This window comes from Panthera uncia, assembly GCF_023721935.1.
Source record: "Panthera uncia isolate 11264 chromosome C1 unlocalized genomic scaffold, Puncia_PCG_1.0 HiC_scaffold_3, whole genome shotgun sequence".
Classification (NCBI taxonomy): Eukaryota; Metazoa; Chordata; class Mammalia; order Carnivora; family Felidae; genus Panthera; species Panthera uncia.
Window position 1 is genome coordinate 62079826 of NW_026057584.1, and position 14806 is coordinate 62094631.

Consider the following 14806-nt stretch of genomic DNA (forward strand, 5'->3'; position numbering starts at 1 on the left):
TTTGCTCTTTTCAAAAGCATTAATAGAATAATGCAAATGAAAAGCTACATGACAGCAAAAAATTTCCAAGTGATTCAAACCAACACCTAATTATTGACTAGGTTGAAGCAAAAATGATATGTATATAAACTCATACATCATACTTTCAAACATGGGCCAGCAGTCATTAACCTTCAAGATGGGAGATGGGAAGCAATAGAAATATCAAAAATTATAGTTGAAAAAACTTACTTTCCAGCTGAATTTAAAACAGCCACTGTAGAAAAATCACATTTGCGGGTTGGAAAAGGCCTAGACAATAGTTCCAATACTGCCATTAAAAAACATTTTCACTTAAATTCTTTGGGCCACAATGTCCTCATACATAAAATACAATATTGATGGTTTTCCAACTGCTGGGTTTGTGTTTGTGTTGTTGTAGTCTTGTTTTTGTTTTCCTTTTAAAAGCTGAACTGCCCACTAAGGGGTATTTGGAAAGGAGTGAAGAAAGCAGTATGAGCCACCTCCATTCTCTTTAGGCTTTCTCTTGCTGTTGCCCAACCTGCTCTTCCAGTGATGGCCCCAGAGACACTTTGATGCAACCTGGATAGTAGATCTTAAAGGCCTTTTCCAGCAACAAGATCCTAAGATTCTAAACATCTAACCATTACATACAGCAAATGGCTTGTTTTCACCTAAACAGCACAAAAATTTAAAGAAATTTATTTTTCATTAATTTAGCAATTACTAACCGCCTAAAAAGGGCCTAGCACCAAGCTTGATTTTAAACACATAATAGTGTCAATTTATCCAATCATTTTTCACCATAATTCTTCACAAGGATTTTCTACTGCCTTCTTGCAAATAAAAAACGATCATACTCAGTAAAATCAGTTTAGCCACTTCTTGTCCCTTAGAAGTAAAAGAAAATGAAAATGACCAGGAAGTCCTACCATTTAGGGTTATTTCCCGTTGTGCTCTAATAAGAACTGAAACAGTCAACTATACAGTCAAATATACAGCAAATAAAAGGTATCACATGAAGAAAGCAGATGCTATTATTTCACATACAAAATAAATTTCAAAACAAAATTAAGGTTTACATAAAAACTAATACATTTACTCATGAGTATGATATTTAAGTACATGAAATGTTATCACATGAATATAATAGTTTATACATAAATTAACTTATAAGAAAATGATTAAAGAGTTTTAGCCTGAAGCTATAGAGTACATTTATTTGTCCTTTGTTATTATTGCTTTATTTAAATATACATTTCTTGGGGCGCCTGGGTGGCTCAGTCAGTTAAGCATCCAAATTCAGCTCAGATCATGATCTCACAGTTTGTGAGTTCAAGCCCTGTGTAGGGCTCTGTGCTGACAGCTCAGAGCCTGGAGCCTGCTTTGGATTCTGTGTCTCCCTCTCTCTCTCTGCCCCTCTCCTGTTCACCTCTCTCTCTCTCTCTCTCAAAAATATACATTAAAAATTTTTTAATAAAATAAAATACATATTTCTTTTAAAACAGAGATTTCCAAACTGCCAAGAAACATCACTGCACTTCAGAAATTACTAAGAAATTATAAAGATATTGTACAGGAAGGAACTCAAAAGCCCAATGGGGGACGTGAGAGAATTAGAAAAAATATGGAGAACAAAACAGGAAAGAGGAAAAATTAATAGCTCTGAAGATACGGTCTTCTATGACTATGTGAAGTGGGTATAAATCAAACTATGATCTGGTTCTAAGCAATAACACAAAATATGTTACAAAAGACAAGATACCAGAAAACAAAAAAAAGGATACCTCTATGTCAGTATGGGTCTAAACCAGCTTTCTCAGTCTTGACACTAATGATATTTGGGGCCAGATAATTCTTGTTCAGGGGGACAGATCTAGCTAGCTTCTACTAGATGTCAGTAACAACCACCCAAGTCTTCAGACAATGCCAAATGTCCCCTGAAGGATAAAAATCACTCCTGGTTGAGAACTACTGGTTCTCAATGAAGGAAATTAAGTGCTCGGAGCAATTAAGTCTGCTATGTGAAAAATAAAAGATACAATGCTGTTTGCTTTACAGAGTGCCTGGCATATAACAAGCATTCAATAAATATGTATTGTTAATAAAATTTCCCCTTTAAAACTGATTGCATTAAGTATTTAATGGCTCCCTGAAAACTTTGAAAGTTTGAGCCCAATCCCAGTCCAAATTTCTATTTATTACAAAGTTTAAAAAAAGCAATAAAATTTACTATATACATACTCTTTATATATTCAAATGACTAGCCACCACTACCACCCCCTGAAAAAGGCAGAGCCACTTAAGACCACAGTGTTTATGTCACATTAGGCTTTCCATGCAAATGCTTCCTCCCGTCCATCTTTTTTCAAGATGAACTACTCCAATTTATTTATTCAACGAATATATTCTGAATGCCTACTATGTGCCAGCACTGAAATAAGCACTAAAGATGTAAAGGGAAAGACAAAAATATCTTCCTTCAAGGAACTAAGAGTCTAGTAAAAGCCTACAAGTAAACAAATAGGTACAAAACCATATAAAAAGAAGTTGTTAAGAAACCAGAGTACAGAGAACCTGAGACTACCTCTTCAAGGGTTTTATTTTTTTTATTTTTTTTTTTATTTTTTTTTTCAACGTTTATTTTATTTTTGGGACAGAGAGAGACAGAGCATGAATGGGGGAGGGACAGAGAGAGAGGGAGACACAGAATCGGAAACAGGCTCCAGGCTCCGAGCCATCAGCCCAGAGCCCGACGCGGGGCTCGAACTCACAGACCGTGAGATCGTGACCCGGCTGAAGTCGGACGCTTAACCGACTGCGCCACCCAGGCACCCCTCTTCAAGGGTTTTAAAGAAAGGTAAAGAGAGATGCTGATGGCTGAACTATGCGTTGTTTTTTGTTTTTGTTTTCTAGGGGGTAGGAAGGGTATACTAAAATTCTATACTATAAACTTTCTTCAGATAGGTCTCTGATGGATCATAAATTCAACATGTATCTATTACTACATTGTCTTGGCAAAAAAGAAGTTTCAATTATACCTAATATCTACACTTAAACTTTGACAAATACTTTCTCAAGATCAAAGACATTTACATCACTTAAAATTTGTTTTTATGAGAATGCAAGCTGGTGCAGCCACTCTGGAAAAGAGTATGGAGGTTCCTCAAAAAACTAAAAATAGAACTACCCTACAACCCAGCAATTGTACTACTAAGCATTTATCCAAGGGATACAGATGTGCTGTTTCAAAGGGACACATGCACCCCCATGTTTATAGCAGCACTATCAACAATAGCCAAAGTATGGAAAGAGCCCAAATGTCCATCAATGGATGAATGGATAAAGAAAACGTGGTATATATATACAATGGAGTATTACTCAGCAATCAACAAGAATGAAATCTTGCCGTTTGCAACTACGTGGATGGAACTGGAGGATATTATGCTAAGTGAAATTAGTCAGAGAAAGACAAAAATCATATGACTCACTCATATGAGGACTTTAAGAGACAAAACAGATGAACATAAGGGAAACAAAAATAATATAAAAACAGGGAGAAGGACAAAACAGAAGAGACTCACAAATATGGAGAACAAACTGAGGGTTACGGGAGGGGTTGTGAGGGGGGGATGGACTAAATGGGTAAGGGGCACTAAGGACTCTAGTCCTGAAATCATTGTTGCATTATATGCTAACTAATATGGATGTAAATTTTTAAAAATAATAAATAAATAGATAGATAGATAGATAAATAAATAAATAAATAAATAAAATTTGTTTTTAAAATATTTAACATATGCTTCAGAAAAGCACAGATAATGGCACAACAGCAGACACTCAGATCAATGGAACAGAATAGAGAACCCAGAAATGGACCCACAAACGTATGGCCAACTAATCTTTGACAAAGCAGGAAGAATATACAATGGAATAAAGACAGTCTCTTCAGCAAGTGGTGCTGGGAAAACTGGACAGCGACATGCAGAAGAATGAACCTGGACCACTTTCTTACACCATACCCAAAAATAAACTCAAAATGGATGAAAGACCTAAATGTAAGACAGGAGGTCATCAAAATCCTCAAGGACAAAGTAGGCAAAAACCTCTTTGACCTTGGCCACAGCAACTTCTTGCTCAACACATCTCCAGAGGCAAGAGAAACAAAAGTAAAAATGAACTATTGGGACCTCATCAAAATAAAAAGCTTCTGCACAGCGAAGGAAACAATCAGCAAAACTAAAAGGCAACCAACAGAATGGGAGAAGATATTTGCAAATGACATATCAGATAAAGGGTTAGTATCCAAAATCCATAAAGAACTTATCAAACTCAACACCCAAAAAACAAATAATCCAGTGAAGAAATGGGCAAAAGACATGAATAGACACTTCCCCAAAGAAGACATCCAGATGGCCAATGACACATGAAAAAATGCTCAACATCACTCATCATTAGGGAAATACAAATCAAAACCACAATGTAATACCACCTCACACCTGTCAGAATGGCTAACATTAACAACTCAGGCAACAACAGATGTTCGTGAGGATGCAGAGAAAGAGGATCTCTTTTGAACTGCTGGTGGGAATGCAAACTGGTGCAGCCACTCTGGAAAATATGGAGCTTTCTCAAAACATTAAAAATAGAACTACCCTACGACCCAGCAATTGCCCTACTAGGTATTTATCCAAGGGGTACAGGTATGCTGTTTCGAAGGGACACATGCACCCCCATGTTTATAGCAGCACTATCAACAATAGCCAAAGTATGGAAAGAGTCCATATATCTATCAATGGATGAATGGATAAAGAAGATGTGGTGTATATATGCAATGGAGTATTACTCAGCAATCCAAAGGAATGAAATCTTGCCATTTGCAACTATGTGGCTGAAACTAGAGGGTGTTATGCTAAGCAAAATTAGTCAGAGAAAAGACAAATATCATATGACTTCACTCATATGAGGACTTTAAGATACAAAGCAGATGAACATAAGGGAAGGGAAGCAAAAATAATATAAAAACAGGGAGGGTGACAAAACAGAAGAGACTCTTAAATACGGAGAACAAACAGAGGGTTACTGGAGGGATTGTGGGAGAGGAGATGGGCTAAATGGTTAAGGGGCATTAAGAAATCTATTCCTAAAAAAAAATAAAAAAAAATAAAAAAAAAAAAAAAAGAAATCTATTTCTGAAATCATTGCTGTGCCATATGCTATTTGGATATAAATTTTTAAAAATATGTAAAATAAAATAAAAACTTCAGCAACAACAAAAAAAACTTAAAAAAACCTAATAAAAAAAGAAAAGCACAGATAAAACATGGTATCATATGATGTTCAGCAATATAACATTAAGGTTTAAAAATTGGTGGAAACAATACATTAAAAAATAGTCTATAACAATAACAAAAATGAATACTTCATTAAAAAGATATTCTTCAAAACTTTTTTCTGCAATCATCAACATTTTAAACCACTTTGTTAAATATTTACAAATAAAATTCATTTTTCTTTGGCTATTTTCCCAGTTGTGAAAAACACAGCAATATTATGAAACTTTTGGTAGATACCCATCATCTCTGAGATCAGATAATTTTATTCTCTTAACTTGTGCCTCCTCTACTGGTGTGAAAGCAGAACAACACAAAACCAAGTTTTGCATTCCACCAGTCAAACAGCAACTAAATAAGTTTGTTATTTTTTTAGTCTATTTGTGACATTATAATATTTATCAGATTTTGGATCAAGATCTTGAGAACATAAATATATGGCAGATTTTTTTTAAATCTTAAAATATTATTTTCTCCTCTAAAGATTGAGAGTATACTTTAATCACTGCATATAACATTTGTGTTATAACTAAAGTTTTTCTACATAAATATAAAATATCCATTTTATACTAGCATAACAGACTTACAATGCTGTATATCTGTCCATTGCAGACTGCACGTCTCTACGGTAAACTGTTCGAAGAATGACCATGACGGGGTCAAACTCCTGATCCCAGACTTCAGCTATTATTCAAAAGAAAGTAGAAACAAAACACTGACTTCTTAGGAACAAGGTCAATTTCTGATGACTAATTACATTTAAGTATATTTTAAATTTATAAGATGGGATAGTTTAATTGGATCATATATTTGCTTTAATAAGCTTGATATCATAACTACTTTTCTAAGTCTTAAAAATCATAATTTCATCATTATGAATATTCTTTTAACTTCAGTAAGAACTAGTGAGAAAAAAAAATGTATTACAATGTGATAATGCTTCACCATAAAAGTTTAGTTCATGTTTTTTTTTTTGTAAAGTGCCAATAGAATGTAAGAAAAAAACACATTAACAAATTTGAAAACGTTCAAAGATAAAAATGGGAAAGCTAGATCAAAAAATTAATGAGCTATTGATTTTCAAGAGTCTTTGTAATATTTTTGGTTTGTAGAAGTGATTAGGAACCATTACCCCATGTGTGGAATGTGTACAAGTGGTGGTATACAAGATGATTTTAAGTGCGCAAAGCTTTTAACAATTATACAATTATATTAACATGTATTAAGAACTTGTACATTGCATATAAAACCCATGATTTCATAATCATGCTTAGCATGAGGTGAAATTTAAAGAAGTGAATCCACTCAAGAAAATACAGCATACTATGTATACAGTAACAGAGATGGTATTTAGATGTAGAAAAAATCTACAGCATGGCCTGCAAATAATAATTTCAGAAACCATTGCCTTAAGAGTATTATCTTTCCTAGATCATTTTTTCACATCTCATCCTAGCAGAATTCTTAACATCTGAAAACAGTAAGAAGCTTAAGCTTCTGTCTACATATCTACTGTAATTCCAATTTCCTGGCATAAGAAACTGTTAACAATTGTCCCTATTTTCATGTAACAGACTATTCATTCGTCTTAAATTATCCTAAGTATGACTTAAGATCCTTAAGATAGGCCTTCACAAAGACCTTTGTTCTTATTTCTATTATCATTTATTGTCCTTCACTTTTTAATCTATTACTTTGTACAACTAAAATGCCAATGCTTTTATCAGAATAAAACCACAGCAATAGAAGGAAACTGTTAGTGATTAACTAGTCTGGCAGGCTTTAGTGTTCTGTGGATTCCCACACAAGTGTACCTGGGGCCACTTCAAGAGCAAGGAGATGACAAAACAGTCGAGAAGCCACGTCTACTACCTGCACCCACTTTAACAAGAGCAGGTTTGCTTTTATTGGTTTTGTATAACAGATTTAGTTAAGGTTTAGTTGCCCAAAACTAAAGGCTTATTTCAACCACTTTTTAAAAAGCTTTAAAAGTACTCATCTACCCCAACTCTCTCATTTTTACAAATAAGATGTCAAATCCAAACATCACACAAACCAGTTAATCTAATCTTCAAAAGCCCAATGCTCGATCTCAGTGTCTCAAAATTTCCTGTGCATGACAATCACCTTCAAAGCTTATTAAAAAAGCAGATTCCCAGAATCCATCCCGAGAGATCCTGATGAGAACAGACTGAGGTGAGGCACAAGAACCCGTGTTTTTTATAAGGACCGCAAGTGACTAGGACAGAGGTAATCCTCACACCATAATAAGCAGTGTACTATGTGATACAGCTCCACCTGAGAAGTTCTCTACAACAGAGAAACACTGTGGTTTTCCTTTAATGGAATACACACTGCAACCAGAGACTCTGGATTCACCATTGCAAACTCCTGGAAAAATCCCACATAATAAGGCTTATCCTGCTGGATTTTGCCAAACAGTACATGTTATTCACACCTTCAACATGGGCATCAGTTTTTCAGCTAGACAATGAGTGTTGAGGAAGTCAAGAAGCATGTAAGTGGTACTTCCTTCAAACTTTTAACTTAGATTAGTGAACACGTGCAAGTGAAAAGGACAAGACTGTGAATGAAGACTTCACTACTTGTGGCGCTTGGCAAGCATGTCATCTATGAAGCTAAGGAGAAAACCTTGGAAAACCAACCACTTAAGGAAAAGATTTTATGTATTTACATAGGATGTAGGAAAATGTAATCAGTATCGTATCTGGATTTTAATTTTAACTGTTTCAAGTTAAATTTTGGGTAGTGAGAACTATTTCAAAATCAAACTTGGAGAATAGATTTAAAAAAAATTTTAATATACATTGTTTTATAATTTCTGGTTCATTTACAGCTCATTCACATATAAAAATGAACTAGAATTCATATATAAAGTTCCTTTTCTAATTCAGAGTCATCTAAGAAGGTTTCCTGTAACATAAAACCATAGATTTGTAAATAAATAGAAGCAATATCACCATATACCATAAAAAAACAAACACACATCTATAAGAAAATTGAGGAATAACTCAAAGACAAATAAATAAAAAGCAAAATGTTTTCCTTACGTACACAACTTACCTTCAGAAAACCATTTCTGAAAAAATATATTTACGTATATAAACGTACCTTTAGGAGTATACATGCCTTGCTGCATAGAACCTCCAGGTTCAAAAACAGGAGCCTTAAAGTCAGCTACAGCTGATAAAACTGATTCAAAGCTGTAACTGCCTGGAATAATACCACTTTTGGGATTTGGATTTTCTGGAATATGATGTATGTGTCAAGAAAAAAAATTAATGCCTAAAAGCCAGCTTTATAAAATTACCAAGGTACTCTAGTTTCTATTTTTGTTAAGAGTAATTGGCTGTAATATGTAATACTGGCCACAAGAGGGCTATATAACACAAGAGTTCAGTAACTTTTTATTAATTGTGAATTTTTAAAATATTTTTAACCTACAAGCCTACTTCTAGCTTATATGCTAAAGTAGTTCCCAAGTTTATTTCTCCCCAAAACAAATTAACCAAATTTTAAGAAATGAAAAAAAAAAAAAAGCTTATAAAATTAATCTCCATTCTTTTTTTTTTCTTTTTTGTTTTCAGAGAGCGAGCACACATGAGAGGAGCCCAGGGAGAGAGGGAATCTTAAGTAGGCTCCATGTTCAGCACAGAGCTTGACACGGGGCTCGATGCCACAACACTGGGATCATGACCTGAGTCAAAATCAAGAGTCGGATGCTCAAGCTACTGAGCCACCCAGGCGCACCTCCATTTTCATCATTTTACAAATAATGTTATATTCTCCCTTAGAGAATCAAAAACAGTATGCTAAAAATTAGCCAATATTTTTATGAGCAAAGATTATTTTTCCAAAAACACAAAATGCCATCCTCCAAAAAAAAAAAAAAAAAGAGAGAGAGAGAGAAAAAAGATGCTAAACAAAGTTTTAAAAAGAAGTAAGCCAGGAAACCACAAAGATCCTTTCCCACTGATTTCACATTAATCAATTAACTTTTCAAAATTCAAAGTTACAGAGGAATGCCTCTGCTGTTACAGCATTGATACACATTATAGAATAGTTGAATGAAATCATCAAACAATATCAAATTGCTTGCTTATGAAAATCTTCAAGGTTATCAAATGGCATTCCATAGGAGTTATTTCACAAAATGTCAGCCAATTATTCCAAACGTATTCATAATATACAAAGTAAACTTAGTCCAAAATTTATAAAATAAATTTTTATCACAAAATAACAAAATCTTTGTCTAAAATTTTATTAACTTAAAAAATAATAAAGTGTCTGTTGTATGCTCTGTCCTATACAAAGAACCATAAGTTTTTAAAGTTTATAGACGATAGTCCTTCCCCTCAAATACTTCTTGGTTTAAGATTGAATTCTAAGAAAAAAATTCTTAAAATGTTTAAAACCCTGGTAATAATTATAAGGTAAACCTATAAATTTTAACCAAGAATTCCAACCTAGATATACAGATAACGTAGACTTTGCTGCCTTTTACCAAGTGTCCAGCTTCCTTTCACGAACACGGTCCTAGAAGGTCAGATCCTGGGTTGCCCAGAGCCATCAGTTCAGAAGTGTAACCACGGCTAACAAGAGCTCCCTGAGCAGTGACAGAGAGAGGCAAAAATATCTGCCAACTAGCCCTGGAAACACACTTGAACAGTTAAAGGTTTTTTTCAACTCCAAAAATATTTTTTCATCACAAAAGTGATGGATCTTTAACCCATAAAAATTACTTATCATTTAGACTCTATAATTAACAGAAACTTAAGCCTTTAAAAGGATATGAGGTCCAGCAATGAACTGTGTGTCCTGTCATTCATGCACAACTGGGCTACCATCTCTGCCCTGAGTATCTCATCATCAGACATTCCTAAAACAATTAAAAAGGAAATTAGTTAATCTGAATATACGTAAATTATAAAAAAAAAAAACCACTTACCACACTTTTTATTAAGCTGTTTTAACAAAAATGAGATGCTTCAAAAATTAAAGAGCAAAGAATGCAATGCCCCAAATATAACCAGTTTAACTAACCTGCTGTTTGCAGCTCCCTTAAGTAAAGGGTTTTTTAAAGGATATTATGAAAGGAGTAGCAATTGTACAAGTCAAGAGTTTGAAACAGTATTTAAATATATCCAAATCCTTTTCTTTTTTCCATAAGCCAGTTACTACCACAGGGAGAGGGGAGGAAAGAGAGAATACTTAATACCCAAGCATTAGTAGGAGTGCTTTTTACCTAAATGTAAACGAAGACTTAAAAGAATCACAAGAAATGTAAGAGCGCCTTCTAACATCGATCTCTCATGCTCTGCATCAAGTACTGTGTTTTGATGTTGTGAAGCCATTGTCAACAAATCCACTACCTTAAATCTATAATAAGAAATATTTGAGACAGATTTTTTTTAAGTTAAAACAAAATCAACTTAAATTCCAAATACTTCCTAATACTGGTCTTGATAAAAATTATGCTCACCTTTCAAAGACAGATGAAATAAAATAATCTGGGTCAAGTCTAGAAGCACAAACCTTTAAAAGACAAAAAAACAAAAAACAAAAAAACCCAGAAACTTTATCTCTCAATATTCAGTTTTACTTCTTGTATTAATCATGTGGCTTGTTAGTTTCCTATGTCTTATGACGTTTTGGCAATGTGGGGGGCACTTACAGACAGGGGGAGAGACCACCCCTCTCTGGGCTAGCTAAAGACAAGAAACATTCTTAAATATATTCCTAAAAACAGTAAACAACTTCCTGGGGAAAGCCTCTTACAGATAAGTCAATCACCCCCCTTTATCTAACTGTCACACACCAAGCCAATATTCTCCCTGCCCTGAAACAACCCATGGCGAGGTAGCTGGGGACAGCCCCAATGCCCCAAAGCCCACCAGAATCTATTCAAATTAGCCAATTCTCAACTGCTTCCCCTGCCTTGCCTTGCCCTTTCTGTGGATACCCCCCAAAAGGTCCCGCTCTAGGATTTCCCCCTTGTTCCTGCCTCTTGACCAAAGACTAATGCTTCCTGTGGTTCTGCTGTGGCATGGCATGTCCCCTTCTCCTGGAAAATTTTAGTAGTAAATTCTTTCAATAGCACTGACCTCTTCATGTCATCGAGTCACCTCTATCAACTAACTGCTGCAGGTACAAATGAGAAACTTCTAAAGTATAATATCTGCATTATCAAACTGGCTTACCTGCAGTAAGTAAATGTCAGGGTCAATCATGGAATTACAGAAATGAGACTGGACATAGGTCATAGCTTGTCCTTTGATTTGTAGACCATTTCTTACCCACATATTGCTGTGGATTTCAGCAAGACTTGCCTAGTAAAATAAAAATTAAGTAAACTGGACAAAGAAGTGTTCTAGATTCAATGTTTATAAAAATCATGTTATACTGAATAATCAGTTCAAAGTATTTTGTAATTTAATCATAGAATAAGCCTGACATTCTGCCCCATGTTAGTTTAAAATATTCTATTCAAATACATACTTTGAAATTTTTAAGTGATCATTATGCTTTATACAATCCCTTCTTTTGGAGTTTATACATGAGTTAGTATGATGATGCCTGGATACATTTATAACAATTTTAAATGAAATCTTTCATGAGGAATCAATGACACTTACATTTAACTCTTTGTTTCTCAAGAAAAAAAATTTACATAATGCTTAAAGAAACACACAAATAAGCATAAATAAGCATAAAACAAAGTTAATTGCTCCAATAAATAAATATAATCTATATCTTTAATGTACCCTAACTCAACCTTCAACCTAAATTAGTCATCTTTCAAGTAACTGGCAGGTAAGAGAAGGTCAGATTAGAACAATTTTTTTTTTAATGTTTAATTCTTCATGAATTTGTGTCCTGTATCAACTTCATCTCTTACTTGTTCCTACCCCCAGTGTTAAAGTTCAATAATACTTAATAAATCTAAAATTTCCAGGAAAAATAAATTGAAACACACGTCCCTGTACTGTATATAAAAGATTGGCCCATAAAATTATAGTATTAGAACTGAAAGAAACCATGGTGCTTATGCAGAAATATTCTTCTCTCTTTTCTCTCCTCTCATTTTCCAGATTCGGAAACTAAGAATCAAGTAGCTAAGTTACCCCAAACAACATGGTTTTAGTAAAATAGAAATAGCACTAATGCTAGAACTCTTTTGCATCTCCTCTCAAAACAATGCCATAGTATGTTATAAACTTCCCTAAAATATGGTGAAAAGAATTTCTGGGGAAATTAAAACTCATTGTAAATCTCACAGAACAAAAAACACCAAAATATAATCTGGCAAAAATAACCAAGTATAAAAAAAAAGCTTTTCAAACATTTTGGCTATAACAACAATGTAAAACATAAAAACAAAATAAAGAAGAATCACTTAACTGAGGAATTCAAAACTTTTTTTTTTTTTTAATGTTTATTTTTGAGAGAGAGACACAGTGTGAGCGGGGAGGGGCAGAGAGAGAGGGAGACACAGAATCCGAAGCAGGATCCAGGCTCTGAGCTGTCAGCACAGAGCCCAATGTGGTGCTCGAACCCACAAAGAGATCATGACCTGAGCTGAAGTCAGACACTTAACCAACTGAGCCACCCAGGAGTCCCTCAATTTAGAACTTTTTAAACCCTGAATACATACTTGAATTTGGAGTGGGTGAATCATTAGTTTCATTAACATTTCCTGATCAGGTAAAACAGAATCCAAATCTAGTTCTTGACATTTCACAGCCTAAAAATTTTGAAAAAAAACAAGTTACTAATTCAATACTTATTTCCCAATATTAAAAAAAAAAATACCAGAATTGCTTAATGATAGTCTTACCTTACTCAAAAACATAGCATAGTAACGATGAAGGGGCAGATGAAAAGTGACTTGGTTAGGTGCTGGCTAGAATAAACAAACAAAATCCACAAGTTGAAGCATGTTTTATACAAGTTCAAAGAAGGTTTCAAAATGCTAAAACCACACTTTCACCTTGATTTATTCCTGAACCTTTTTAACCAAAACTTAAAATTTTAGAAGATATAGCTTTAAAAAAAATCCTGTATAGATAAAAGATAAAATTAATTCCATTTTACACACCTAAATGCAAGTTTCTGAAGGCAGAAACTACATACTACTCAACTCTGAATCCTCTGAAGCATCCAGCATTGAACAAGGGATGGAACAGATCTCCTTTTACAATTAGCCTATTTGGGAATCTTCAAATGCATGCATACCAAACATGATGACAGTAGTAAGAACAATAATCACAGCTGACCATATTCACATTACCTCATTTAATCCTCAGAAGAACCCTAGGGAGTAGAAACTATTAATGTTCTCATTTTATAAGTAAGGAAATTCAAGCTTGGAAACTTAAATAACTTCCTACAGTTAACAAATAGTGAACTGAAGAGCCAGTCTGGACTCCACTGTTATATTCAGAGTGGTAAGAGGTTCTATCACAGTCCTAAAAGTGACGTACAAGTGAAGGGCCTATGTGCCTTCACAAGCTGGGTGAGATGCTCCCCATATCAGCAATGAAAACACAGCCTCCATAAGAAAGCTTAGTACGGTATATATCAAAGAACTTTGCATTCTAGTGAGAGAAAGAGCACAAGCATGAGCATGATTTGGGGAAGGGCAGAGAGAGAGGGAAAGAGAGAATCCCAAGGAGATATCACACTGTCAGCGCAGAGCCCAACATGGGGCTCGAACCCATGAACTGTGAGATCATGACCTGAGCCAAAATCAAGAGATGGATGCTTAACCAACTGAGCCGCCCAGGCACCCCCTATCCCTTGTTTCTATATGACTGATCTGACTTAATTCAGTTCAAAAAGTATTTATTTAATCTGTGCTATATTACCCCAATAACTTCTGACATCCACGAACAAGGATGGTAAAAGAAATATTTATCACAAATGTAAAATGTGCCTCTTATTCAATCCTCATTGACTACTAATATTACCTTCAATAAACAGATGAGGAGATGGATTTTGCAATGTAAAAAAAATTAAAAATAATTTTTAAAAACCTATCTAGGATCACATAGCTCATTGGTTTGTGGCTGAGCCACAATTTACACTTGGGCCTGTCTGACCCATAGCTCTTTCCACTGCCAATAGTCAGCATCACTGAAATACTACTAGACAAGGAGTTGAGAGATGTGGGTTCTAGACTGAGAACTACCAGTAATTTGTTATGTAACTACAGGCAAGTGATTTACTATCTTTGCATCTCCATTTTACATCTACCAAAAAAAAAAAAAAAAAAAAAGAGGAAGATAATACCTTCTCTACTTCACAGGGCTGTTTTGAGGAACAAATCTGTCAAAGCACTTTTAAGAAACAAAAACCTTCGAAAACACCATTAAAAACATACCATTCTATGTGATTTCTTAAGTTCTAAACTTATTTTCTCTTCTATTAAAAATCTATTTGGGGCACCTGGG

General features: G+C 34.5%; 1 protein-coding gene across 3 annotated transcripts in view; it reads right to left on the bottom strand.

Moving 5' to 3' along the window:
* The window catches only part of UBR3 (ubiquitin protein ligase E3 component n-recognin 3), a 246149-nt gene that overhangs the window by 138187 nt on the left and 93156 nt on the right, over positions 1-14806 (bottom strand). For all 3 annotated transcript variants that reach the window (XM_049616028.1, XM_049616027.1, XM_049616026.1), the window contains exons 12-19: positions 13192-13257; positions 13009-13098; positions 11555-11683; positions 10837-10889; positions 10600-10733; positions 10157-10233; positions 8466-8616; positions 5921-6017 (exon numbers count right to left, since the gene is read on the bottom strand). In XM_049616028.1, coding sequence (XP_049471985.1) covers positions 5921-6017; positions 8466-8616; positions 10157-10233; positions 10600-10733; positions 10837-10889; positions 11555-11683; positions 13009-13098; positions 13192-13257 — 797 coding nt within the window. The remainder of the gene's footprint in view (positions 1-5920; positions 6018-8465; positions 8617-10156; positions 10234-10599; positions 10734-10836; positions 10890-11554; positions 11684-13008; positions 13099-13191; positions 13258-14806) is intronic.